The sequence below is a fragment of the Misgurnus anguillicaudatus genome, chromosome 18 (genome assembly GCF_027580225.2).
Source record: "Misgurnus anguillicaudatus chromosome 18, ASM2758022v2, whole genome shotgun sequence".
Classification (NCBI taxonomy): Eukaryota; Metazoa; Chordata; class Actinopteri; order Cypriniformes; family Cobitidae; genus Misgurnus; species Misgurnus anguillicaudatus.
This window is the reverse complement of record NC_073354.2, coordinates 33,360,283-33,385,401: the sequence shown is the minus strand read 5'-3', so window position 1 is coordinate 33,385,401 and position 25,119 is coordinate 33,360,283. Positions and strand designations below refer to the sequence as shown.

Here is a 25,119-nt window from a genome sequence, read left to right as displayed (position 1 = left end):
AAACCCCAAATTAAACGATGACGCAAGTCTCCAACGTAATCTCCCGCTGACGTCAGAGGTATTCAGGCCAATCACAACGTACAGATTAGCTGGCCAATCAGGGACACAGAGCTTTTCAAATCTGTCGTTTCAGGAAGAGTGAAATCTGGAGCTACAAAAATGTACGGCATGTGGAAAATGTGTTTTTTTTAACCATAAACCACGCAAACCCATTGTATTATACCAAATACACAAAATAACATTGTTTTTAGCAATGAAATAGGTGCTCTTTAAGGCCTTGTCCACACAGAAACGGGTATTTTTATAACCTTGACTTTTTTTACGTGGTTCGGCCGTTCGTCCAAACGAAAACGCAGTGTCACTGCACTGAAACTAATATTTTTGAAAACCCCTGCCAGGGTGAGGATTTTAAGAAATGTTAGTTGCAGTGTTGTCGTGTAGACGGTAAAACCGGGGTTTTTGCCTTCGCCCGTCACTTTTGTTAGGCTTCTGATTGGCCAAGGTGGCTTTACAATTTAAGTTATATCGACTTTAAACCGATAGCTCTGTAGATTACATGTAACACAGCTGTTTGGGAATCCCTGGAGAACATTCAGGCCCATCTGTGCAGTGAACTTTTCTGTATCTCTTTACCTTTCAGTGAGATTAGTAAATAAAAACCACAGCTCCGTAAATGAAACTCTCCACACTCCCCAGTGTTAGATTTATCGGACTGTACCTTCATCTGTAGGGCTGCTTAAACAGATTGTGTTACTGCTTTCATGTTCAAAGTCACAGCCCGTGTTTACGGCTAAATTTAGTCTTTTACGCTACGGCCTGTTGATGTGGAAACTAGATGCCCCCGTTTGTATCAGGCCTGCTTGGGGCAGCTACTGTACTGTAGTGCTGGGGTTCAGGGCGGACGGCCACAAATGTCTGCTTTGATGTCAGCTTAGGTTGTTCTGACCGTGTCCATGTGTTCTGTTGTATGGGAGAGCATGTGAAGTCTTTATGCTGGTACTTTTATATAGATTGCTGGCTGTAGAACATTGCTGTGTGACTAAGAGCCTCATTTACTCTGTGCTCAGAGTGCTGTATCGATTTTGGTAGGTTTTGTTGTTGTTACATTGACCGCTGACTATTGAACTTTGTAAAACGGACACACAACATTTAGTCCGTTTCAGGCTTTCTCACGCTTTTAGCATGCATCAGTGTGGCGTATACAACAGGCTCTTGAAAATAATTAGTGCTGTCTGTGTGTGAGAAAGAGAGAGGGTGAATTATCTGGTAATAATGTACAGAAAAAGAGTGAGTGAGTGAGTGAGTGAGTGAGAAAGAGAGCGAGTGAGTGAGTGAGAAAGAAAGTGAGTGAGTGAGTGAGTGAGTGAGAAAGAAAGAAAAAGAGCGAGTGAGTGAATGAGTGAGAAAGAGAGAGAGTGAGTGAGTGAGTGAGAAAGAGAGTGAGTGAGTGAGTGAGTGAGTGAGTGAGTGAGTGAGTGAGTGAGTGAGTGAGTGAGTGAGTGAGTGAGTGAGTGAGTGAGTGAGTGAGTGAGTGAGTGAGTGAGTGAGTGAGTGAGTGAGAAAGAAAAAGAGCGAGTGAGTGAGAGTGAGTGAAAAAGAGAGTGAGTGAGTGAGTGAGAAAGCGAGTGAGTGAGAAAGTGAGTGATTGAGTTAGAGAAAGAGTGAGTGAGAAAGTGAGTGAGTGAGAAAGTGAGTGAGTAAGAGAGTGAGTGAGAAAGAAAAAGAATGAGTGAGAGAGTGAGTAAGAGAGTGAGTGAGAAAGAATTATGAGTGAGAGAGTGAGTAAGAGAGTGAGTGAGAAAGAAAAAGAATGAGTGAGAGAGAGAGAGTGAGTGAGTGAGAAAGAAAAAGAATGAGTGAGTGAGTGAGTAAGCGAGTAAGCAAGCGAGTGAGTGAGTAAGCGAGTGAGTGAGTGAGCAAGCAAGTGAGTGAGCAAGCGAGTAAGTGAGTGAGTGAATAAGCGAGTAAGTGAGTGAGTGAATAAGCGAGTAAGTGAGTGAGTGAGTAAGCGAGTGAGTGAGTAAGCAAGTGAGCAAGCGAGTGAGCAAGCAAGTGAGTGAGTGAATAAGCGAGTAAGTGAGTGAGTGAATAAGCGAGTGAGTGAGTAAGCGAGTGAGTGAGTAAGCGAGTGAGTAAGCGAGTGAGTAAGCGAGTGAGTAAGCGAGTGAGTAAGCGAGTGAGTAAGCGAGTGAGTAAGCGAGTGAGTAAGCGAGTAAGTGAGTGAGAAAGAAAAAGAGTGAGTGAGTGAGTGAGTAAGCGAGCGAGTGAGAAAGAGAGGGAATGAGAAAGAAAAAGAGTGAATGAGAAAGAAAAAGAGTGAGTGAGTGAGTGAGTGAGTGAGTGAGTGAGTGAGTGAGTGAGTGAGAAAGCGAATGAGTGAGTGAGTAAGCGAGTGATTGAGAAAGAGAGTAAATGAGAAGGAAAAAGAGTGAGTGAGTGAGTGAGTGAGTGAGACAGCGAGTGAGAGAGTGAGCGAGTGAGAGAGTGAGCGAGCAAGTGAGTAAATAAGGGGCCGAGCGAGTAAGTGACCGAGCAAACGAGAGAGTGAGTAAGAGATGAGTGAGTGAGTAAGCGAGTGATTGAGTGAGTGAGCAAGGGAGCGAGCGAGTGAGTGAGTGAGTAACCGAGTGAGTGAGTGAGAGAGCGTGAGTGAATGAGAGAGAGAGAGTGAGTAAGCGAGTGAGTGAGCGAGTGAGTAAGCGAATGATCGAGTAAGCGAATGAGTGAGTGAGTAAGCGAGCGAGTGAGTGAGCGAGCGAGTGAGAGAGAGACCTTTGAGGACAGATGGGAAAGGAAAAGATAGAAAGTGAGTGAGTGAGCGAGTGAGAAAGAGTGAGTAAGTGAATGAGAGAGAGACAGCGAGTGAGAAAGAGAGAGAGAGTGAGTGAGTGAAAGAGAGTGAGGAAAAAGAGAGCGTAATAGTAAGTGAGAAAGAGAGACAGTGAGCAAGTGGGTGAAATAAAATGTAAGCGAGTAAGTAAGTGAGGGAGAGAGAGAGAGCGAAAGTAAGGAAGTGAGTTTGATGGGGTGAAATTTGTGGTGATAATGACAGAAAAGCAGAGAGAACTGAGTAGTGATGGAGGAAAAGATGAAATAGTGGAACAGATCTTAATAGCTGTATATGGAAAATTGAATGTGATGAAGGAAAGGTGGAGTCATTCCTGTTATTTTGCTCTCTTCTGAAGTATGAAAACGCTTGTGTTATTGTTCATGACAATATTTCTGTCGTCATGCACTGTAAAAAATGTAATCAGTGAGTCATATCAACATTTGTTTTTAAATTAAGTTATCAAATGAAGCAATTTCAACTTGTTTTACAAGTTTTTTCAACTTTGTCATTTTATTTAATGGCGTATGTTTTAAAAAAAAAAATCCTGTTTATGTTTTCTGCCGAAAGATGATGTCATTAAGGAACTCTCTTTGGTTCCTTAAAGGGAAAGTTCACTAAAATAATTCTTTTAGATATCTTTTTAAAGGACATTATGAAAGACTAAGAGGATGGAAAGTGAAAAAAATAAAATACATGATTATCAGTTAATGTTTTAGCTAAAATATTTCATTTAAAGGAGGGAACAATAAAAATATTAACATTTTGTTTTACATTTACTAGCAAATTCGTTCATAAACACACAGCCTACTCCGTGAGATATTTCATCAGTATGCATAGCCTCAGTCTATGACCTCAGTTGCCCGTTGAGGCATTTTAAGGCCATACATCAGTGTGAGTGTTGTTGATTCACTAAAAGTGACGGTTAACAAATCACGGCTGCTTCCTTTAGGGTGTCATGAGGTCTTGTTTGAGCAGTCGGATTTCGGGGGTCACAGAAGGACAGAGAATTAGGGATGACATCATAGACTACACCGTTCAAGAATGGTGTTTTAAAGAGGAAAACTGAATGAAAAGAGCACTGAAAGTGTTTTGCGATACTATTTGCTCTGAATCTGTGTCCTGCCCCGCTCATAAATTTTCTTCATAAAGTGTAACTTCTGCTTGTATGCTTGTTCTCTAATTTTACTTTCTGTCTTCTCTCGCAGCTCTTCAGGGAAGTACGAATAATGAAGATTCTAAATCATCCAAATATTGGTAAGTCACACAGCAATCTCGACTGTTTCCAGAAGCTCTTATTGTCCGTGGAGATGTTTGGGAATGTGGAGCACAAAGCGGTCTGTAGCCGAGGCCTCTATAATCCCCAATGCAGGAACTCCCTCTTCTGTTCCCAGAGTCACCACACCGCTCCCATTCATCCAGCCAGCAGGCACAAAAGCACATTGTTGAGCATACATCATTTGACAGCTTGCACATGCCCACCCCAGCCCCCTCTTCTTTCGTGATGTCATCTCTATGTGGCCCCTGGCCCCTCGGTCACCCCACCACCTTAATAAACCCTCAGCTGCCCCGGCTTTTGCATTCATGACGTGAGCAGGTGTTTGTGTTATATGCGTTTCTTCTGATTGTTTGATACAATGTTATGCAAACTTACCTACACACTGAGAAGAATTATTAACCTTTATACATGTGTCAGGAACTAGCAGACGAGGGGCAGGGCAATAAAATTGTTAAATAAAATAGTTATATTATATCATACATTTTATGAAAGCAATAAGACACTTAAGAGGAGGGCTGTTTTGTGACTACAGTCATGACTGGAGGGATTGTCGAAATGTTTTAGTCATTTACTTATTGTACAGTATATCGATCTGTTCACACGGGTCCTTGAAAATTTGTGAATCAGGGGGAAAAAATCAAGGTCCTGGGAAGTTTTTAAAAATATACATACATAGATACAGGTCATTGAAAGTGCTTGAATGTATTTTATGCAAGAGGATTTCTGGGAAAAAATCCATATTATTCCCTGTGTAGTGTAGGATGATATCATAAAAATTCTAGACTTTTTAAGCACACGTGCTAAACTGTTCGCGTTAAATGCTTGTATCTTCTGTATGCGAATGTTGATTCATACCAAAATGCTTTTTTGCATAATTGTGTTTGACACATGAAAATGTTTCTGGTTACGTATGTACTGTTGTTCGCTGAGAAGGGAACGAGACGCTGCGTCTCCCTTGCCATACTTCCTGCGTCCCTGTAACGCCATCTTTCGCAATATTTCAGATAGCGATATACTTCCTAGCTCCGGTGTCCCCCTGTCTTTGTCGTCAAGCCTCACCATTGGTTGAATTTGATATACACATTCAGACGCACTTACCCCTGAAGGCGTCCCCAAAGTGTCACCGCAGTGATGCAGCGCGAGTTCCCTCGAAAGGGAACTGTAACAATGTATCTTAAAAGGTAACACGATGTAACCTTGCTCTCACTTTAAATATGTCCCCACATTTAGTCCTTGAATTTGAGGGTATTGGACCTGGAAAGTCCTTGAAAGGTCCTTGAATTTGAAGGTAACTAAGGTGTGGGAACCCTGACAATACTGTAGTATACTTTAAAGGGGACATATTATGAAAATCTGACTTTCATGTTTAAGTGCTATAATTGGGTCCCCAGTGCTTCTGTCAACCTAGAAAATATAAAAAATATCAACCCAGTAACTTAGTTTTGGTGAACCATTCTCTGCAAGCATGTGAAAAAATAGGTCACTGAAATTTGGATCTTCTTGTGATGTCAGAAGGGGATACTATTGCCCCTTAATCTGCACTTTCCAACCACGGCATCAGCTCATTTGCATTTTAAAGCACACACCCAAAAACGGCACATTTTTGCTCACACCTATAAAGTGGCAATTTTAACATGCAATAATAAATTATTTATATGGTATTTTGAGCTAAAACTTCACATATGTACTCTGGGGACACCAAAGATTAATTTGACATCTTAAAAAAAGTATGTGAAATGTCCTCTTTAAAATTTACTATGGTAAACTGTAGTACACTTCCTTGATACATACCAAATTTTAAAGTATGCTACAGTATTTATCAATTCACTATAGTTAATACATAATACTATAGCATACATTGACAAAGGGTAGTAATTACTAACAGTTTACTATAGTAAATACTAAAGTATACAAATGAGATATTGGTGCAAGTTAACACTTTTTTTATATATGAAAACACAACAATACGATATTTAAGTGTTTACTACTTATCAAACCAGACATAACATGGTGTGCGGTGACTTCAGGAAACAGAAGTGATGACTCAGATTGCTGAATCAGTCTGTTGAAACCAAGCAATCCAAACGAATTGATTCGTTTAAATGAATCAATTTCCCAACCCTGTTATTTTCATCCCGTATTGTATTTCTGCACTGCGTTTCTGTTCCATATGCAGGTTTCACAAATGAATGACTGGATGGTAAAAGCGTTTGATGTGTTATATGTGTAACTAACATGTTAGCGGTGAGCAAGGATGAAGGTAAATGGCTAACTTCCAGCAATGGCCCACGCGCTGCCTAACCTTTTTTCATTCATATTTCCCTCCGTTAACCTCCTTGAATTACACTAAAATAGACGATTGGTTGATTGCTTTGCATCATCAGTCCTTATTGTACCTGGTTTAAAATGTCTTTCCAAGGATCGGGAACCCTGTGGGCTAAGGGTTGCCATAGCAACGCTTGCCACGTGTGGTCCCTTCTGCAATTATCTGCTTCGGACTGCGGTGGAATATGTTCGGGCATCATCTACTGTACCTCAGCCTGAGGGATTCACTCGGTGTTCCCGGGTTGTCTGGATTGCATGAGAGCATGGCGTCTGGTCACACGCTATCACGGCCCCGGCGATGACCTACTTTTTGTCCTTTTCTCGCAAATGAGGGAAAAGGCGGAGCGGGTTGCCAGGAGAGGATGTGTGTGTTGTTGATGTGGATATGGTTGTGTCAAACAACACAAGGCCTGGCAGGACAGCAAAAAAGAAACAAGTTCCCTCAAAAATGAGAGTTCGGTTTAACCTCGTGTCATTCCAAACCTAGACGCCGTTAATTTTTCCAAGGAACACAAACGTGGAAATTTAAACTCATTTTGTAATGACCACTTCTGTCACGATTCACTAAAAACACCAAATGTGTACTAAGTAGCAAGACCTGTATAACATTGAGTCAACTTTTGTGTTTAGTTCAAGTCCGTAAAATTTATTTATATAGTGTTTTGCATTGTTTCAAAGCAACTTGACATAAAAAAAGAAGAAACAAGACAACATTTGGAAGGTTTTTATTTACAATACTTAATTTTAACACACACTTAAATAAAAGGTAAACAGCTGTCAGTGGGACGGTACCCTTTTAAAAAAATCCTAATATGTTGTCGGAGCTGATGGTGTAGTAGGCAGTGCTTCAACATATAATGCAGGTGCATTTGGCGACCCAAATTTAATTCCGGCTTGAGGTCCTATGCCGATCCCGTACCCCACTCTCCATCCTGTACGTTTTTTGTCCTCTCCTTAAATGCTATCAAATAAAGGGGGAGAAGGCCCAAAAAAACTTTTAGGTACAGATATGTATAAATTTGGTACCTTTGAGGTACTAATATGCACTCTTTAGTTACAAATATGTAGGGGTGCGCGGGGCAAAAACTAATGCAGGTGTAGTTGTAACACGGGCTGTTTACGTTGTTGCACAAGGTTGAACGTTTTATTTTTCCGGTATTTTCCTCACACTGCCAAAAGACGATCTCTCCCAAATTAGTGGAGATGTATAATGTTTTTCCAGAGAGTTATTGATGAACTAATTTTTTCATCATATGTTTTTTTCGGTTTCTAAGTTGGTTGTGTAAGATACCAAATCCAATGACATATGTCATATTAATCAGTGTCTTGTTGACTAAAACATAGCATCGTTTTGAAATAGGTTTGCAGCTCTTAGCAACTTTTTTGGAGGGCTTGAAAATATTTTGACCCAGCGGGGTTAATTGTAACGCTGTTTTAACTAACCCCTCAGCACTTACGATATGAAAACCGCTAACGTTAGCGTAATTCTTGCTGTTGTATACTTGTCTATTATAGACAGATATATAAACAATATCCACTTCAAGTATATAGACAAAATAGTATTGAAATTTTTGCCTGCAAACTTAGTTTTTAGCAAGTGTTACAACTAACCCCCTGCCTGTTACAATTAACCCAACCTTTAGGGTAAGTTGTAACGTTTGCACTTCTGTCACGTTTTCCAAGAATGATAAGTACTAGAAACAAACTTCAAATGTTCATTTGTAGCAGAGATGTGTGTGTTGCTTGTGTAAAAATATAATTAATCAAACTCAAATATTTTTTGAATGATTGAGCCAAAACCAAAAAGCATTAGATTGTGCCCCACTCTCTCTTACTTTTTAAAAGGATACCGCCCCAGTGACATCTTTTGTACATTTCTTTCTGAGATTGTAACAAAGTTTTGGTAGATGTAATAAGTTTTATGTCATTCAATGTGCCAGATATGCTTAGATAGAGTCTGGCACTGCAAATTTATTTAAAATTCAGTTTAATGTTAAATCAATGCGATTGGTTGAGAAGGTTTTCTAGTTCCCAGCATGCTTTGCGTGAGCCTGCATTACGAGAGCATTTTTTGAAATTAAAGCTCACGTAACACACGCTGTTTCTGCATTTCTGATATCAATCTGGAGTACCTATAGAGTAGTATGACATCCTTTATATCTCTGAAGAGTCTTTAGTTTAATCAGATTTATAAAAGAAATATTAGCTTTAACGAATCTTTCCGATAACGTACGAAAAAATGAAGAAGGAGGAGTTATAACACGGGAGGAGCGAGTACGAGTCATGCAACACTATACAACACTTATAACGTATGATTCACTACATGTTCGTGTCATTTATATAATATACACGCGCCTATTTCCAACATAAGACAGAAGTCTTACTTACCACGTGTAACTCGTCATGACCCGGTTCTGAAAATCCACCGCATCAAACACACACGCAAAACTCCGCTGCTAATCCGGATAATAAACTATATCCATTGTTTCCATGAGGCTGGCTTTCTTTTCCTTACATCCAAAAACACACTTCTTGTTGTGCCATTGTTGACTTTTGAAATTAAACAAAGCTGAGTGGCGTGATAAGCTGTTAGCAGCTCTAGCGTCTCCCGGCGCTGACTGACGGATGGGCGGGGTTTTCCGGGGGAAGTTTTCCGGCGGAAGCCCATATAAAGAAGTGATACGTATCGAAAACCCCTGAAACGTCAGTTAGAACCGTAATCGAAAAAAATTAGCCGAAACTTGTACGAACCCTGGCGAAGTGCATTCGGCACAGAAATACTCTGAAACACGCCCAACTGCATTTTTGACACTTTGCCTACGTTTAGCATGAGGAAACAACTCTATAACTGTGTTAATAAGTCAGAATGCTTGAAATACCATTAAACCCCCCCTTTAAGTGATTTTTTGTGGTTTTCAGTAAAGAGAAAGAATCAATAGGGTTAGGCATTCATTTATGAAAAGTTAGCTATTTTTTGTTTTGTGGTTACCTTTGTTCAGAGGTTTAGTGCCTGTGGTTAGGTTGTATGTCAGATATGTGTTGTTTATCATGTCAATGCCAGCACTGAGCTCAGTTTCTTCACACTTACATACTTAGTCACATTGTGTGGTAAACACCACTTATGGGAAAACAGTAGTTTTAAGTATAGTGTACTTAAATGTAAAATATAAACATTTAAGTTTGGGTTAATTGTAATTTATTATTATTTACTTAAAATTTTTTAGTTGGTTATCAGTTTCCACAAAAGTTTTAAGTACTTGTCGGGTTTTAATATTAAAAGTTGTCAAAACTTCAAACTTTCAGTTGTAGTAATCAAAATAAACAAAAAAGTAAATATCTTTTTATTATTTAGCTATTAAAACTGACATTCTTCAAATCGATCTCTTTTTTGAAGCTGCCATTAAATTAATTCAGATTGTATTTACGGTTACAGCTGTCTTAGTACAGTAATGTGCATTTTTTAAATTTTTGCAAAGCCTTATGGTAAAAAATGGTAGCAGCATACAGCAAATATATTTTTATAACTAGATATAATAAAATAAAAAGTAGATTTTTTTTGGATTTGCTGTTTTCAGATTAAACAAAGTTATGCCAACCGATCAAGAGATGATTGTACAAAAGCTTCATTGTGTGTCTGCGTGTGTGTTGACCGAAAGCTGTCACAGAATCAAAGCATTGCCTTCGCTGGCATTTACAACGTGACTATATTTGGTTTGCGTGTGTTGTGAGTACGTCTTTGATGTCGTGGGGTAGTGTTACTGAAACCTGGCCTGTCACTCACATTTCAAATAACCTTCAGTTCCTGTAGTGTTTTCCTGGAGAGACAACAGGCGTATGTCTGCTGTTGTAGGTCAACAGGGATGAGGGGATCGCTCAGGCACACAGTCAGCTGAATTTGATCTCTGTTTATTGAAATGATATAGGATTTTGGCTGTTTGAAATGAGCAATCAAAGAGTTTTAGAAGATGTGGGACTTCAGTGATTCTCAGAAAGAAATTTCTGGGTCATAAAATTGAAAGGGAAATAAGAAACTGTGCGTATAAATAAATCATCAGGCTGTTGTCTATATAATGCTATATCTTGCTGTTGAATTCATTGGGGTATAAGTGACAGTAATGGCCAGAAAAAAATTTTTCAGGTCAGATCGACCAGCATTTTTTATGATTTTTACAAAACTTAATTGCATTTTAGATATCATACACTGCAAAAATGATTTTCAACAAAAAAAAAATTGTATTTTGTCTTTTTTTCAGTATAAATATCTAAAAATTCTTAAATTAACATGCTTTTTCTTGATAAAAAGCAAAATGACCCAAGAAAATAAATCTAGTTTTTAGACCAAAAATATCAAATTTAAGTGATTTTGTGCATAAAACAAGCAAAACAATCTGCCAATGGGGTAAGTAAAAAAATATTGAACATTTTCTTTAAACACTAAATTCAAGAAAAATGTACTTACCCCATCGGCAGATTTATTTGCTTGTTTTATGCACAAAATCATTTAAATTTGATATTTTTGGTCTAAAAACTAGACTTATTTTCTTGGGTCGTTTTGCTCATCAGGAAAAAGCATCTTAATTTAAGAATTTTTAGACATTTTACTGAAGACAAAACGGCTAAGAAAATTTTTCTTGAAAATCTTTTTTTTTGTCTTGTTTTCAATATAAAATATCAAAAAATTCTTAAATTGAGATGCTTTTTCTTGATGAGCAAAACGACCCAAGAAAATAAGTCTAGTTTTTAGACCAAAAATATCAAATTTAACCTCTTACACTCTGAGGCTATTTTGGGGATTTTCACCTGGATTTGGCCTACCCAATTTAAAAAGCTTCTCATACCCACAAGCAGAGGTGCACATACAAAAGTTTGGTATCATTTTACAGGAAACCCTTTGAAATTACATAAAACACTGTTAAAAGTGCTCAACATGGTTGTATGTGTTGTCAGTCCTCTAATAAACACAAAAATAAATAGGCGCTTTTTGATGTTTTTTTTCTAAAGTCTGTATTTAAAAGTGTATAACTCTGGCCCTGAGTGGTAACGAAACCTGCAGACAGTTTTGTTTGATTCCAGCAATTGCCAGCTTACAGAGGAAAAGGAATTTTTTCTCTATCATTATAAATGCAAAAGTTATTTTACTCCAACTGATGGGGCTTTTTGTATAATTTGTATATATATTTCTGCCTAAAAACATTTGAAGTGCTCCCATAACCACATACAGTGGAATAAATGCAATATCTTTATATCATTTTGCAGAAAACCCTTTGAAGTTACATAAAAAGCTGCTGTTTGTGACAAATAGTGTTATTAATGTGGTTTTTCATATGATAAAACACCAAATTTTCTTTTTTTATGTTGGAAATACTGTCTTTGATAGTGTATAACTCTGGTTCTGGGTGCTCTAGCAGACTGCAGACAGTTCTGGTTGTTACCAGCATCAAACAGTAAACATCCAAAAAAAAGAATGATCTCTTTAGCATGTCGCATTCAAAAGTTATTCTCATTTTACTGAAGGGTGCGAAAATACATTTTTCATATAAATATTAAGTTTTTGTTTTGCACATATAATAAATAGCAAGGGATTATTCATGCACACAACCAAAGAAAATGCTGTGAATGGACTCATTTTTTAGAGTAGGACCTAAGAGAAAAGATGGTGTAGCATTTGTGGCTATCTGTGCTATCTGAGGCAGTCCACACTCAAGTTTCCCATATGTTTACAAAATACCATTTTTTACCTCATTATTCATTCGACAATTGTTGGATATGTGATAATAATAGGACAAAAATAACACTGCAGCCTTATTCCTGAGAGTGAGAGCTTTCATTTGATATAAGACTTGCCCATGTTTGTCATACTTGAAAAATATGAAATATGTGAATATTAAATGATATTCAAAAATATGGGGGGGGTGATAGTGTAAATTAAGTGTAACTAACTTTCTTACAGTAAAACATATCTCAAAGTGATGCATATCTGCAGAAAGTAGAGAGTCTAAGCTTTCAAACAGTATCTCATATGTGGTACTGGGTCCATGACAGACCATTAAAAATGAAAGGAATATTTTATATTAAGTCAAAATAAGAAAATTCTGGACCCGGTACAGGGTCCACAGAGTCAAACAAGTTAAGTGATTTTGTGCATAAAACAAGCAAAAAAATCTGCCAATGGGGTAAGAAAATTTTTCTAGATTTTTTTCTTGAATTTAGTGTTTAAGAAAAATTTTCAAGATTTTTTTGGCAGATTTTTTGCTTCTTTTATGCACAAAGTCAACAAAAGACTTATTTTCTCGGGTCGTTTTGCTCATCAAGAAAAAGCATCTTACATGGGCAACTTGTCACCTTTCTGCGAAATTCGCCATTTTTGATCCAAAATGGGTCATTCTTGTGATTCGTCTAGATCCGATGAGTTTTTGAAAATGAGGGGGGTCTGCGACAGGGTAGTAGTAAATGAAATTATGAAAATCATGTCCAGCTATTGTGGTGATGTCAGTTTGGCGGGTAATGTTTTACAATTTATAGTCACCTCATTTGCTGCCGAAGTTTAAGCAGTCTGCAGATTTAGCGCACACACTTAACTCATAGTATTTTCTCATTCGAGGTTACACGCCCACGTCACTTTGCTGTGCACGTGGTCACAAAAGCTTAACATTTGTACACGTATTTGAGCACCGCAGTTTTAAATTAAGTGATTTTAAGCCGTTGAATCACAAACAACTGTGCTATATGCGCTATATACCTGTTTCTGTTTGAGAGGAGCGTGAAAGCAGCGTATCCGCTTCTCATTAAGCTTGTGAGTATTTTTGCCGCTGTATTAGCCTTTAATACACACATGCGTCACAATTCCCGGTTTTTGCAAGTGTCCTCATAAACACGACAATTCAGGGCTTAAGAGAAAGTAAACAGCTAAAAGAGAAAACACATGTGTAACAGTATATTAGATCCGGAGCCGGAGTCGGACTTCGGTCTTAAAGGGGAAGTTACCTAATTTTGCTCCTGTCTGTCACTCGTGTTAATCAAACAGTATTGAGAGAAAATATCTCACTGCTCTTAACTAAATCACTTTTCTACCTTTAATAACATTTGTACGTCGAATTTTACACGAGTTTGATTCGAGTTGCTCGTTCAGGGTTCATATTCTGTATTAGAGCTATGACTGTGGAACAGAAAAACCCCTAAATTATTTGTTTATGTGTACTACTAAATAATAATAAAAATACACATTTCTGTAACACTTTACAAAAAGGTTGTATTTGTTCACATTAGTAAATGCATTATGAACGAAAAATGAACATTATATTGTATATAAGCATTTATTAATTCTTGTTTATGTCATTACAGTAATTGGTGTTAGTAATTGATGTTGCATTAACTAATGCTAACAGTTTCAAATTTGATTTAAATTAAAATGCTAAAATCAAATTAAAATGCTAAAATAAATAAGATTTACAATAAATAAATTACAAATTATAATATGTATGTCATGTATGTATGTCATACATACATGTATGTTCATTCATATATATATGAACCTTTTTCACCCCTGATGAGTTTGCACCCCTGATCTTAATTTAAGAATTTGTAGCTATTTTTACTGAAACAAGACAAAAATACTAAGAATTTTTTTCTTGAAAATCATTTTTTTTAGGTTTCTTCAAAAATACCTAATTTTAAATATGAGATAATGTAATAGCATTTTTGTAAATGACTTTTGATCATATTCAGAGTGATCCTCAAAACATACACAGAGTTTGAACTGTTTGCCCTAAGGGAATACTTCCAGGTTTTATAAGTTGGGTAAGAGCGCCACCTGGTGGATATTAGCGAAAATACAGATTGCCAGAAAAACTCATCATTGGCAGGGAAGCGTTTCTCTTAATTGGCGACTTAACTCGTCAATGGCGGGGAAAGAGTTACTGTGCACTTTGTCAGTAAATGCCATGCAAAAATTTCCACTCCCATCTGCACTTTTTTGGAATTGCGCCCTTACATTAATTTGTCCTGTTTAGTAAATCTGACCCTACGGTTTTTACAATTCCTTAATGAACACTTTATAGTCGTAATGACCTCCTCACACTCATATTATTTTTGCCACCTTTCTTATACAATTTAAACTGTTATCTCCAATAGTGTCAAAAATATTAGTTCAGCTGAATAAATACGAGCGACCATCTTGTCGACAACATCTCGTTTTGACATCTTGCGTGGTGGTTCTGTGTGATTTAAACATCAAGTTACGCCCCCTGCTTCAAGTTATGCCCCCTCTCCATCCTGTTACGCCCCTGTCTTTCAGTCCGCAGACAGATACAATTGCTTGGCTCACGTATTGTAAAGTATCTCCCCTATAATTAATTACATTCATAAAAACGTCAGTATAAAGTTCAAGGTTTTGGTATTGGCTCATGGAACATAAACAAAAAAATACTTGGTGTACTAACAATAAAAAAAACGATGTATTGGTTCAAGCTAATGTCTCTCTCTCTCTCTCTCTCTCTCTCTCTCTCTCTCTCTCTCTCTCTCTCTCTCTCTCTCTCTCTCTCTCTCTCTCTCTCTCTCTCTCTCTCTCTCTCTGCAGTAAAGCTCTTTGAAGTTATAGAAACAGAGAAGACACTTTACCTGGTGATGGAGTACGCCAGTGGTGGTGAGTTTGATGAAACTCATGTGATCTCCAATTTATTACCTATTATTTATGGTTAAAATGCACAAATGTAAATTCGTCATATGCATCCTTTTCTTTATAGGAGAGGTGTTCGACTACCTCGTAGCGCATGGGCGCATGAAGGAAAAAGAGGCCAGAGCTAAATTTAGACAGGTACAGTACTGCAGTGTACTTGATATTGCCTAACCCCACCAGCTTGCTGTTACCCTCACCGCCCCGCTTATTCTTCACGCTACTTTTGTTGCCATGGAAACGCCAAGCAGCGAGATGCTATTGGGTAACAGCGGGATGATTGACGGTAGATGGCGTGATTCCTATTGTAGGATTTCCCAGTGGACCGAATCTGGCCCATATACATGACTTTTGGTTTGGGGTCACAAAGTAAATATGGTTAAAATGTTTAGGACCTGCTTATGTCCTTATCAGATGTCCCTGCTGACATTGCAGTAAAATGTGCATTGTTCATACAGGGAATACTGAGTGAAAGGGTTGTATCCCACAATGCATTTCCAGTCTGACAAATAAACAAAATGTGATGTCTCTTTCATCGTGTAATGAGGTCATGTAACAATAGATCACACTAATGTTTAAAATGGTTATCGTTGCTACTTTTGGAAAAACTAGGAATTAAACATAGTTGTTTGAAATATTATGTTATATTGTATTTCACTTTCCTTAGATAATGCCTAATTTGATCCCTGGAATCATCAAGGAGAAAAAAAGGAAATTTTGCATTTTTTATTCAATTTAAAAACTAGGGTATGTTTACTTCCAATTGAGCGTATTGCATTGTGGCATACAGTATTTCGTGCAGTGTGCTGTTTTATCTTACCCTACTTTATACACTGCAAAAAATGATTTTCAAGAAAAAATTCTTAGTATTTTTGTCTTGTTTTCAGTAAAAATATCAAAAAATTCTTAAATTAAGATGCTTTTTCTTGATGAGCAAATAAATTCTTGATAAGAAAATAAATCTAGTTTTTAGACCAAAAATATCAAATCCAAGTGATTTTGTGCACAAAACAAGCAAAAAAACAAATCTGCCAATGGGGTAAGCAAAAAATCTTGAAATTGAGATGATCAAGGATCAGAAACAATGTGAAACATGTTATATAATTTTCAGTTTTAAAATATATTAATATATAATAATAATAATAATATAAGTTTAAATTAATTTTACAAACTTAAAAAGTTTATCGTATTGGATATCGTATACCGTATTATTTAGCAAGTTATGGCATATCGCATTTTACAGTAAGTCCTAGTAAATACTGTATACACTGCAAAATTATTTTCTTTGTATTTTTGTCGTGTTTTCAGTAAAAATATCAAAAAAACTATTAAATTTTTCTTGATGAGCAAAACGACCCAAAAAATAAATCTAGTTTTTAGACCAAAAATATCAAATTTAATTGATTTTGTGCATTAAACAAGCAAAAAAAATCTGCCAATGGGGTAAGCAATATTTTTTAATTTTCTTGATATTAGTGTTTAAAAAAAAAATTCAAGATTTTTTGCTTACCCCATTGGCAGATTTTTTTTGCTTGTTTTATGCACAAAATCACTTAAATTTGATATTTTTGGCCTAAAAACTAGATTTATTTTTTGGGTCGTTTTGCTCATCAAGAAAAAGCATCTTAATTTAAGAGGTTTTTTTTATATTTTTACTGAAAACACGACAAAAATACTAAGAAAATAGTATTTTTTGCAGTGTATACAGTATTTACTAGGACTTACTGTAAAATGCGATATGCCGTAACTTGCTAAATAATACGGTATACGATATGCAATACAATAAACTTTTTAAGTTTGTAAAATTAATTTATACTTATATTATTATTATTATTATATATTAATATATTTTAAAACTGAAAATTATATAACATGTTTCACATTGTTTCTGATCCTTGATCATCTTCCACACGTCAGTCAAACACAAGCACTACCATTCATGTGCCAATGTCTTTTCTAAAACTTAAACTATACAAAACCCTTAAAGGATTAAAATCACTAAGTTATTGCAAACTATTCTAATATGCATATGTGCAATATTTCGATAATTTCGAGGTGTTATGCTGCCCTACCATATACAGCAAAAATGGCAGTGTGCAGCCTATTTAAAAAAATGTGTTAATGAGACAGGCACACATCGAAAGCATCATTTACTCCATGTGATTGCTCGGAGACCCCCATCTCTAGTCCCACTGCGGTTGGTCAGTGTAATGGGCCGGTACGGTGGGTTAGCCCACAGCTGATCCACACATCTGTAGTCATGGAGACGGGGTCTCCCTTCGCATTGCCCGCCCCACTTTCCTCCATCCTCTGCTGCTGTGGAGACGGCTTATCTGGGTCAGGCATGAAGCACCGCTGAGATTTTAGCAGAGCAGAAAATACGACCAGATTCTTTTAGAGTATGCCAAATGGAAATCTGTATTGGCATCTGATGTCTAGGATATGTTTCGGGATAAGATTGCATGAATATTTAACATGTAGGTGGAATCTACTTTGTGTGAAAATGAGAAGAGAAAGGCAAAATTAAGATGTAATTGATAACACACAAGCCTGTGTTATTTAAAGGAAAACACCACCATTTTTTTATATTTTATTATGTTCTTGCCTCAACTTAGACGAATTAATACGTACCTATCTTTATTCAATGCATGCACTTAATCTTTGTACAGCGCGTCGTGAATGTGTTAGCATTTAGCCTAGCCCCATTCATTCCTATGGCTCCAAACAGGGATGAATTAGAAGCCACCAAACACTTCCATGTTACTTACTCATGTAACAGTCTTTAAATAAGGAAAACATGGATGTGTTGTTTGGTGGCTTCTAAATTCATCCCTGTTTGGATCCTAAGAAATGAATGGGGCTAGATGCTAAATGCTAACACTTTCACGACGTGCTGTACAAAGATTAAGTGCACGCATTGAAAAAAAAATAGGTATGTATAAATTTGTCTAAGTTGAGTTAAGAACATAGTAAAATATTGAAAAAAACTGTGGTGTTTTCCTTTAAAATAGGAGTGTGATTTATTTTTCTCAAAGGATTAGTCAATTTTCTTAAAAAAATCCAGATAATTTACTCACCATCATGTCATCCAAAATGTTGATGTCTTTCTTTGTTCAGTTGAGAAGAAATTTTTTGAGGAAAACAGGATTTATCTCATTTTAATGGACCCCAACACTTAACAGTTTTAATGCAGTTTAAAATTGCAGTTTCAAAGGACTCTAAATGATTTCAAACGAGGCATAAAGGTCTTATCTAGCGAAACAATTGTCATTTTTGGCAAGAAAAATTAAAATATCCACTTTTAAACCACAACTTCTCTTCTTCCTCCGGCTGTGTGTCGAGCCAGCGCAACCTCACGTAATTGCGTAATGCTGTGGAAAGGTCACGTGTTACATATATGAAAGCACGTTTGCGGACCATTTTAAACAATAAACTGACACAAACACATTAATTAGTATCATTCGACATACAACAACGTGGGAACGGTCCTCTTTCTTCACACTTGTAAACACTGAGCCAGAGTTTCGATACGTCATCCGGGACCTCTTGACGTGATGACGTATTGCGTGAGGTCACGCTGGCGTGTCACAGGACCGGAGGAAGACGAGAAGTTGTGGTTTAAAAGTGCATATTTTTTATTTTTCTTGCCATAAATGATAATCGTTTCACTAAAGTTCAAAAAAGACAATTTCTTCTCGACTGAACAAAGAAAGACATGAACATTTTGGATTACATGGTGGCGTGTAAAATATCTGGATTTTTTTTAGGAAAATTGACTAATCCTTTAATATAAAGAATTGTTAATTAGTATATTATTAGCACGTTTAAAAATATTTCTGACCCCGCGAAATAAAACACGTTTACTCAGAAATGTAGGACATCCCTACATATAACCTTATCAGAAAAATATAGTATATTTCAGGTTTCATAGTGGACCTGGACTTTATATGACAACACATGAAACCAGGAACATTTTTATGGTAAAGTTGTCTTTAAAAACAATGAAATAATATCTGATGATTCAGTAGTCACTAGCTTTCTCATCCAGATCCATTCCAGGCTTTCACTTCTCCCTCATGCATCACCCTGGACCATTTGGCATTGTACATGTTTCCCTGTCCAATCAATTGTTTTCTGGGAAAAAGCGTTCATACCAGTTAATGTGCTTATTGGCTTTTACATCAACATCTAAAAACCGATGTCCAGTCTGTCATCCAGTCGGCTCTGTTTCTCCCCGCACTTTTTTAATCCTTTATTTTGTTTCTTTAGATTGTATCAGCTGTTCAGTATTGCCATCAAAAACACATCGTTCACAGAGATCTGAAGGTAAGATTATCAACATTAATCCTTAAAGGTGACATAGAATGATTGAACGGGGTATTTATTCTTGTTCTGTGATGTGACATGTAGACAAATTTTTTTTTGTTTGGGTCTGTAATGCCTTAGAAGCATCCTAAAAACCTCTCTCAGATAGCTCTATTAGGGTGGGGGGTTTTAAAAAACTGGTTTTGCACCTATTTGGCTCCCCCTACTGGCTTAACTTGCAATCTCATTACTGATTGGCTGACTTTGCTGCCACTCAAAAAATTTAGCCAATAATTTTAAAGTGGAGGGGCAGTGAGATGCCTGTGATGTCATAAGCATCAGTTTTTCAGATTGGGCCGTTTTCTGGCTGACATTTCTAAAAGAGGAATTATTGTGAGACTGAGATGTTTAGCATGTTTAGCACTTTTTGTATGTTCATGAATGCGGGTAGACTAACATTATTCAACAAAGACAAGGTAAAAATGGTTTTTCATTCTCTGTCCCCTTTAAGTTATACTTATCTCAATCTTATTCCTGTCAACTTTGTAAACCCCAGCAAACATAGATGATATAGGTTAAGATTTCAGCACCCTCAAATACATCCTCTTGACTCCCAGCCGTGACGTTCTCTTAAAATCCTGCAAATGATATTATTTTTTTTTTTTTTTAAAGTATGCTGGGCCAGTGCTTGGTCCAACTTGGGAACCAACATATCATGGTACTCATGTGGATGTGTCACAAATGTACCCTGATTCATGGCACAATAATACAATTTTAACATGAGAGACCTGCAGGAGAAGTGGAGGATGTAATCTGGTTTCGACTAAATAATTGATCCCATGCATCTCCTCAAATGTAACCCCTGAAGATTTAGTTTCTTGTTTTTACCCCTACACATCTCCTTGATGCATTACTCGCACAACATTACAGTTTCCAGACTGATGTTTAGTACAGTAAATGATGCACAAGGACGCAGTCGGCGTCAGAGAGATGCTGTCTTAACCACTCCTGTAAAGGAAGCCGGGCAGAAATCAGTCTCTTTTTTATATTTTGTTACTCGCAGTCAGTGTTGGGTGTAACTAGTTACTAAGTAATTAGTTACTGTAATTAAATAACTTTTCCCTTGTAAAAGTAAAGTAAGGGATTACTCTTATTTTTCTTGTAATCTAATTACAGTTACTTCTGATGTAACTAAATACTGTGTATGGACTGTAAAACAATTATGTATACTATAATACAATAGTGGATTTAACATGGTTTAAGTTTACAATTCTCACTATTAACTGGTTGATTATTGGCATTAATATTAATGAGATGCTGGCTGTTTATTAATACTTAATAGCACATATTAATGCCTGATTCTGCAAAACTTTATTCTACTTCCTTAACCCTCCCCATTTCTACCAATACTTAAAATTAACAACTTCTTTAGATAAGCAGTAGTTGGAGTATATTGCGTCAAAAGTAGTTAATAGTTAGTTAATAGAGAGAATTGGACCCTAAAGTGGGACCAGAATAATTGATGTACTTTTATATATTATTTCTTCGAGCCATTTGAAGCCTATCCTTGTATCATGTACTAAATAGGATTTAGAAAGTAATTAGTAATAAGTAATTAAATACTTTTTGGAAAGAGTAATTTGTAAAGTAATCTAATTACATGATTGAAGATGTAATTATTAACTAGTAATTAATTACTTTTTTTTGAGTAACTTACCCAACACTGCTCGCAGTATCTCTGCTCTGATACTTAAATTGATTTGTAACAGGTCACTATAAGAGGCATCTTAGAGGATTTACATTTAGATTACACTTGCGGAACTAATTTCTCCCTAAAATCAAAATGGAAAAACTAAGAAATATGTTTTGCATATGAGACATTGTGACATTTGTGATGTCAACCAAACCAATACTCCCAGAATCGTAATATGTTCGGGTGTTTTACTCGAGGGGCAACCTTCCAATCTTTCTGATGAAGCCAACACGGAAGTGACTTTAACTGCAATTCATCGACTGGCCACTAGAGGCTGGCTCCAAAAGGGAGTCAATTCCCATAGACCACCATGTTAAAATGCCCAACTTTACAATAGAAAATATTGTGTTTACAACCTGGTACAAAAAGTGTTTCTGGTCTTTATAGCTAACTTTGCCGCCTTCATGACAACTGTGAGGGGCGTGATTTTTTGTAACTCATCTGTTTAAATTATATTAAGCTTTAAAGTTCTGCATAATTAAGGGCGCCACTTGAGTGACAGTGCTGTCACTAGAATCGAGCTAGGCGGGCATGGTTTCAGCAACCAGACACCTTAGCTTTACCCACATCTCGCCTCTTTACCCATTTTCGGCCAAGATGGCGATGACAGGCACCGCCGCGCCTACTATTGGCTTCAAGAAAGCTCTTCACAAACCTATGGGTGACGTCACGGAAACTACGTCCATATTTTTTACAGTCTATGGTTTTACTACAAATTTTTTTGTGCAATTTCCATTATTATCATAAGGATGCTTCTTATAATACAGTGGTGTTTTTTCTCTTTTAAAGTGAAATTTTAACTATACAGGTTTCTGGAGAATCTATTTTATTTAGCTTGTCATACTTTACAAATCTTCTCTAACCTTTTTAACATAGTTTTACATGGCCGCGGGAAGTGGGGGTGCTGCGGGTGCTGCAGCACCCCCTGTTGGCGAGAGGGAGAATTTTTTTTTTTTTAAGTAAAAATCTTTTGCACAATTTATATATTACTTATGAATATTTTAGGAAATTATTTTTGACACACGTAGGTAATTACGTATTTTTTTTTATGATTTTAATTTCATTACTGTCTGTGCCTACCCATCTCCGTGGCCTCATCTGAGCGCACTTTCTCCGCCTTGCATCTTTTGAGGACATGGGTACGCAGCACCATGACCCAGAAAAGACTCACACTCCTTTCGCTGATGCATTCCCACACATAAATTCTGAACTCTCTGGGCATTCGTCCCCTAGCTCACGAGAGACATTGGACTGTATTATACAACCGGCGCAATGCGCGACGCGAGTGTCTTTTGCTTGAGTAAAGAGCGCGTTGATAAAATGCGCATACAGTATTAACGGGATGATAACCTGGGTTTGCTAATTATGCTACCCGAGACGCAGCCGCACAAAAACGCCTTTTAATATGAAAAATTAAAGGATTAAAATGTAAAAGATTATTATTGGGTCATTAGACATAAATGATGACCGATTAGAGGGCGTAAAGAGCTGCTGTAGCTAAGTAAATAAATGTTTTGCTTTAAACAAATGCATCTATTTTTAAATGTTTTTAAAATGCTACCCCACGGATTTATTGTATATAATGACTCTGTACCTGTGGATATGGTGAGATGAGAACGTTTGGAAATTCTTTATCTCTTGTTTGTAACAAATAAAGTATTTTTAGAGTACAAACCTTATATAAAGCCTAATATATTCTAAACATTTTATTATACACCATATATTTCTTTATAAAAGTATAGGCTACAATATCAGAACTCAACCCATTATTATTTTTGTTCAATTTATGAATTATCTATAAGTTTAAAAAAGACAGTAATAGTACTATTTAGTAAAAAAAAGAACCTTATAAAAATATACTGTATGTTACTGTGAGAATATTTTACCACTGTTAATCGACGTGTGATCCTAACTTAAAAACGAAAGTAAAATGTTCGTCCGCATGGCAGGCGCGGACTATTTAAAAAACTATTATAAAGCAGTTGAATGTTGCGTTACAGTATGTTCTAATGAGAAAAATATTCCCGAGCAGCTTTCAGCCATGATCACAGAACTTTTCTTGCAAGTGGAAAACGTATTTTGAATAACACCACATTATAAATATGTGCTGCGCGCTTTCCTCTCAATAACATAAACACACAACAAATATGACAGCGGGGTAAAAAAATAGAAAGAAAGCATCTCTGATCACAGTGATGTTGTTAGCTCTGTAATTCAGTACTATAAGTCAGGCCACGTTTATTGATACACTTTATACAATATAGCCTATTGCTTTTAAGCAACAAATAGCCTATCATAACTTTCTATAAGCCTACTGTGTAATTGAGACATCAATTTAAGAAATGCATTAAAAACAGAAAGACGTAGGCTGCGGAAATAGTGGGTTCACTTCAATCCACACCCGACGTTCTTGCTTCTTATTTATTAAATCGAGGCAATTGTTTGATTAAACATTGATTAATATTAAGATACAATTTATACAAAACGAAATTCACTTTAAAGAAAGTTTTTCTAAAAAACAAACCTATGCAGGGCTCGCAAAATCGCTAGCTCGACGTCCCGGGATTCCTGTCGGGCTACAAAAATGTATCTGCGCCCTGCCCGTCGGGCGGAGGAAAAAATATTGTAATGTGTTTGCATTCTCTCAGATTTAGTTAGGTAATAATATTGTATGTAATTCGGCGTCATATTGTCAGTCATTACTATCCTCACTAACAAGTGAAACTGCCAGGAAATGAAGTGAAAGCATAATTAAACCCATTATTCCTTTCGTGTTCACGTCTGATATGCGCGCTCCTCGGCTCCGCTCTTCACGCTACACGAGTAGGCTACCCGCTTGCTCTTGTGCTCATCAAAAAGTGAATTAAATGTTTATTTATTTGTCATTTCGTTTAACCCCAGAGTCTAACATTATTAATTCCCCTTTTCTTTCTTTCTTTCTTTAGTAAGTTAACTTAAATGTGAGAACGAAAATATATTTTTAGTTATTTGCATGAAGAGAATATGATGTTAGATAGAAGCTTAATTTTAAGCATTAAGTGGCCTAATTTATTTGTAATAAAGACTTTAATAGTCTATTTAAAAAAGTATTAAGTTTATTGAGTTCATTTATATTTCTAGTCACTGTGTGCAGGTTCTTTTTTGTAGGCTATGACCTATGACAGCCCAATAACTTTTTTTTACCAAAAAAGCTTAATTAATGGCACATTGCATGACAATTTAAAGTATCAATAATGTCAAAAATGTGATGTGCAGTTTGTGTGTGTGTGTATGCTGTTTAAATAAGTGTTCTCACCAATACGCTTGTGATTCGTGAAGTTTTGACGAATTTTATAGACTTGTTATAGTTTCTTATTCAAAACTGACACACCCCGACTTAATCCATGCCCACCCATATGTCACGTTCTGCATCCGCCACTGCCGCATGGACATTGAAAATTAGTTAATACTATATGTTGTTATAATATAATATGTTGTATGTTAATATATGTATGTATATCTGAAGTTGTAACGAAAGTAATTCCCCCAGGGATTATTAAAAGTATTTCTGCTTCTGATTAATAGCGCATATATTCATCTGAGAACTGATTGTTTCAGACCCTGGCTGTGTGCACTGAAGTGTATATGACAATAAAGTAATGAAACTCAATGTATTGATTTTTAAAATGTATTTTAAATAGGCCCATAGGCTCATAGGTTTTTTTGTAAAAAAAAAATTCACAGCACCCCCTGTTCAAAATGACTTCCAGCGGCCCTGTAGTTTTACATACGTCACAAAACCTAAGGGTCGATTTTTTTTAAAAGAGATTTATTCATCATCTGAAGGCTGAATAAATAAGCTTTCTTTCCATTGATGTATGGTTTGGTTAGGATAGGGCAATATTTGACTGAGATACAGCTTATAAAATCTGGAATCTGAGGGTACAAATAATCTAAATACTGAGGAAATCACCTTTAAA

The 25,119-nt window shown here is 36.5% G+C and overlaps 1 protein-coding gene across 4 annotated transcripts in view; it reads left to right on the top strand.

The window, feature by feature from the left end:
* Window positions 1–25,119, top strand: part of mark3b (MAP/microtubule affinity-regulating kinase 3b) — a 94,629-nt gene that overhangs the window by 37,437 nt on the left and 32,073 nt on the right. For all 4 annotated transcript variants that reach the window (XM_073856362.1, XM_073856364.1, XM_073856365.1 and 1 more), the window contains exons 4-7: window positions 4,036–4,084; window positions 15,007–15,072; window positions 15,173–15,243; window positions 19,372–19,428. In XM_073856362.1, coding sequence (XP_073712463.1) covers window positions 4,036–4,084; window positions 15,007–15,072; window positions 15,173–15,243; window positions 19,372–19,428 — 243 coding nt within the window. The remainder of the gene's footprint in view (window positions 1–4,035; window positions 4,085–15,006; window positions 15,073–15,172; window positions 15,244–19,371; window positions 19,429–25,119) is intronic.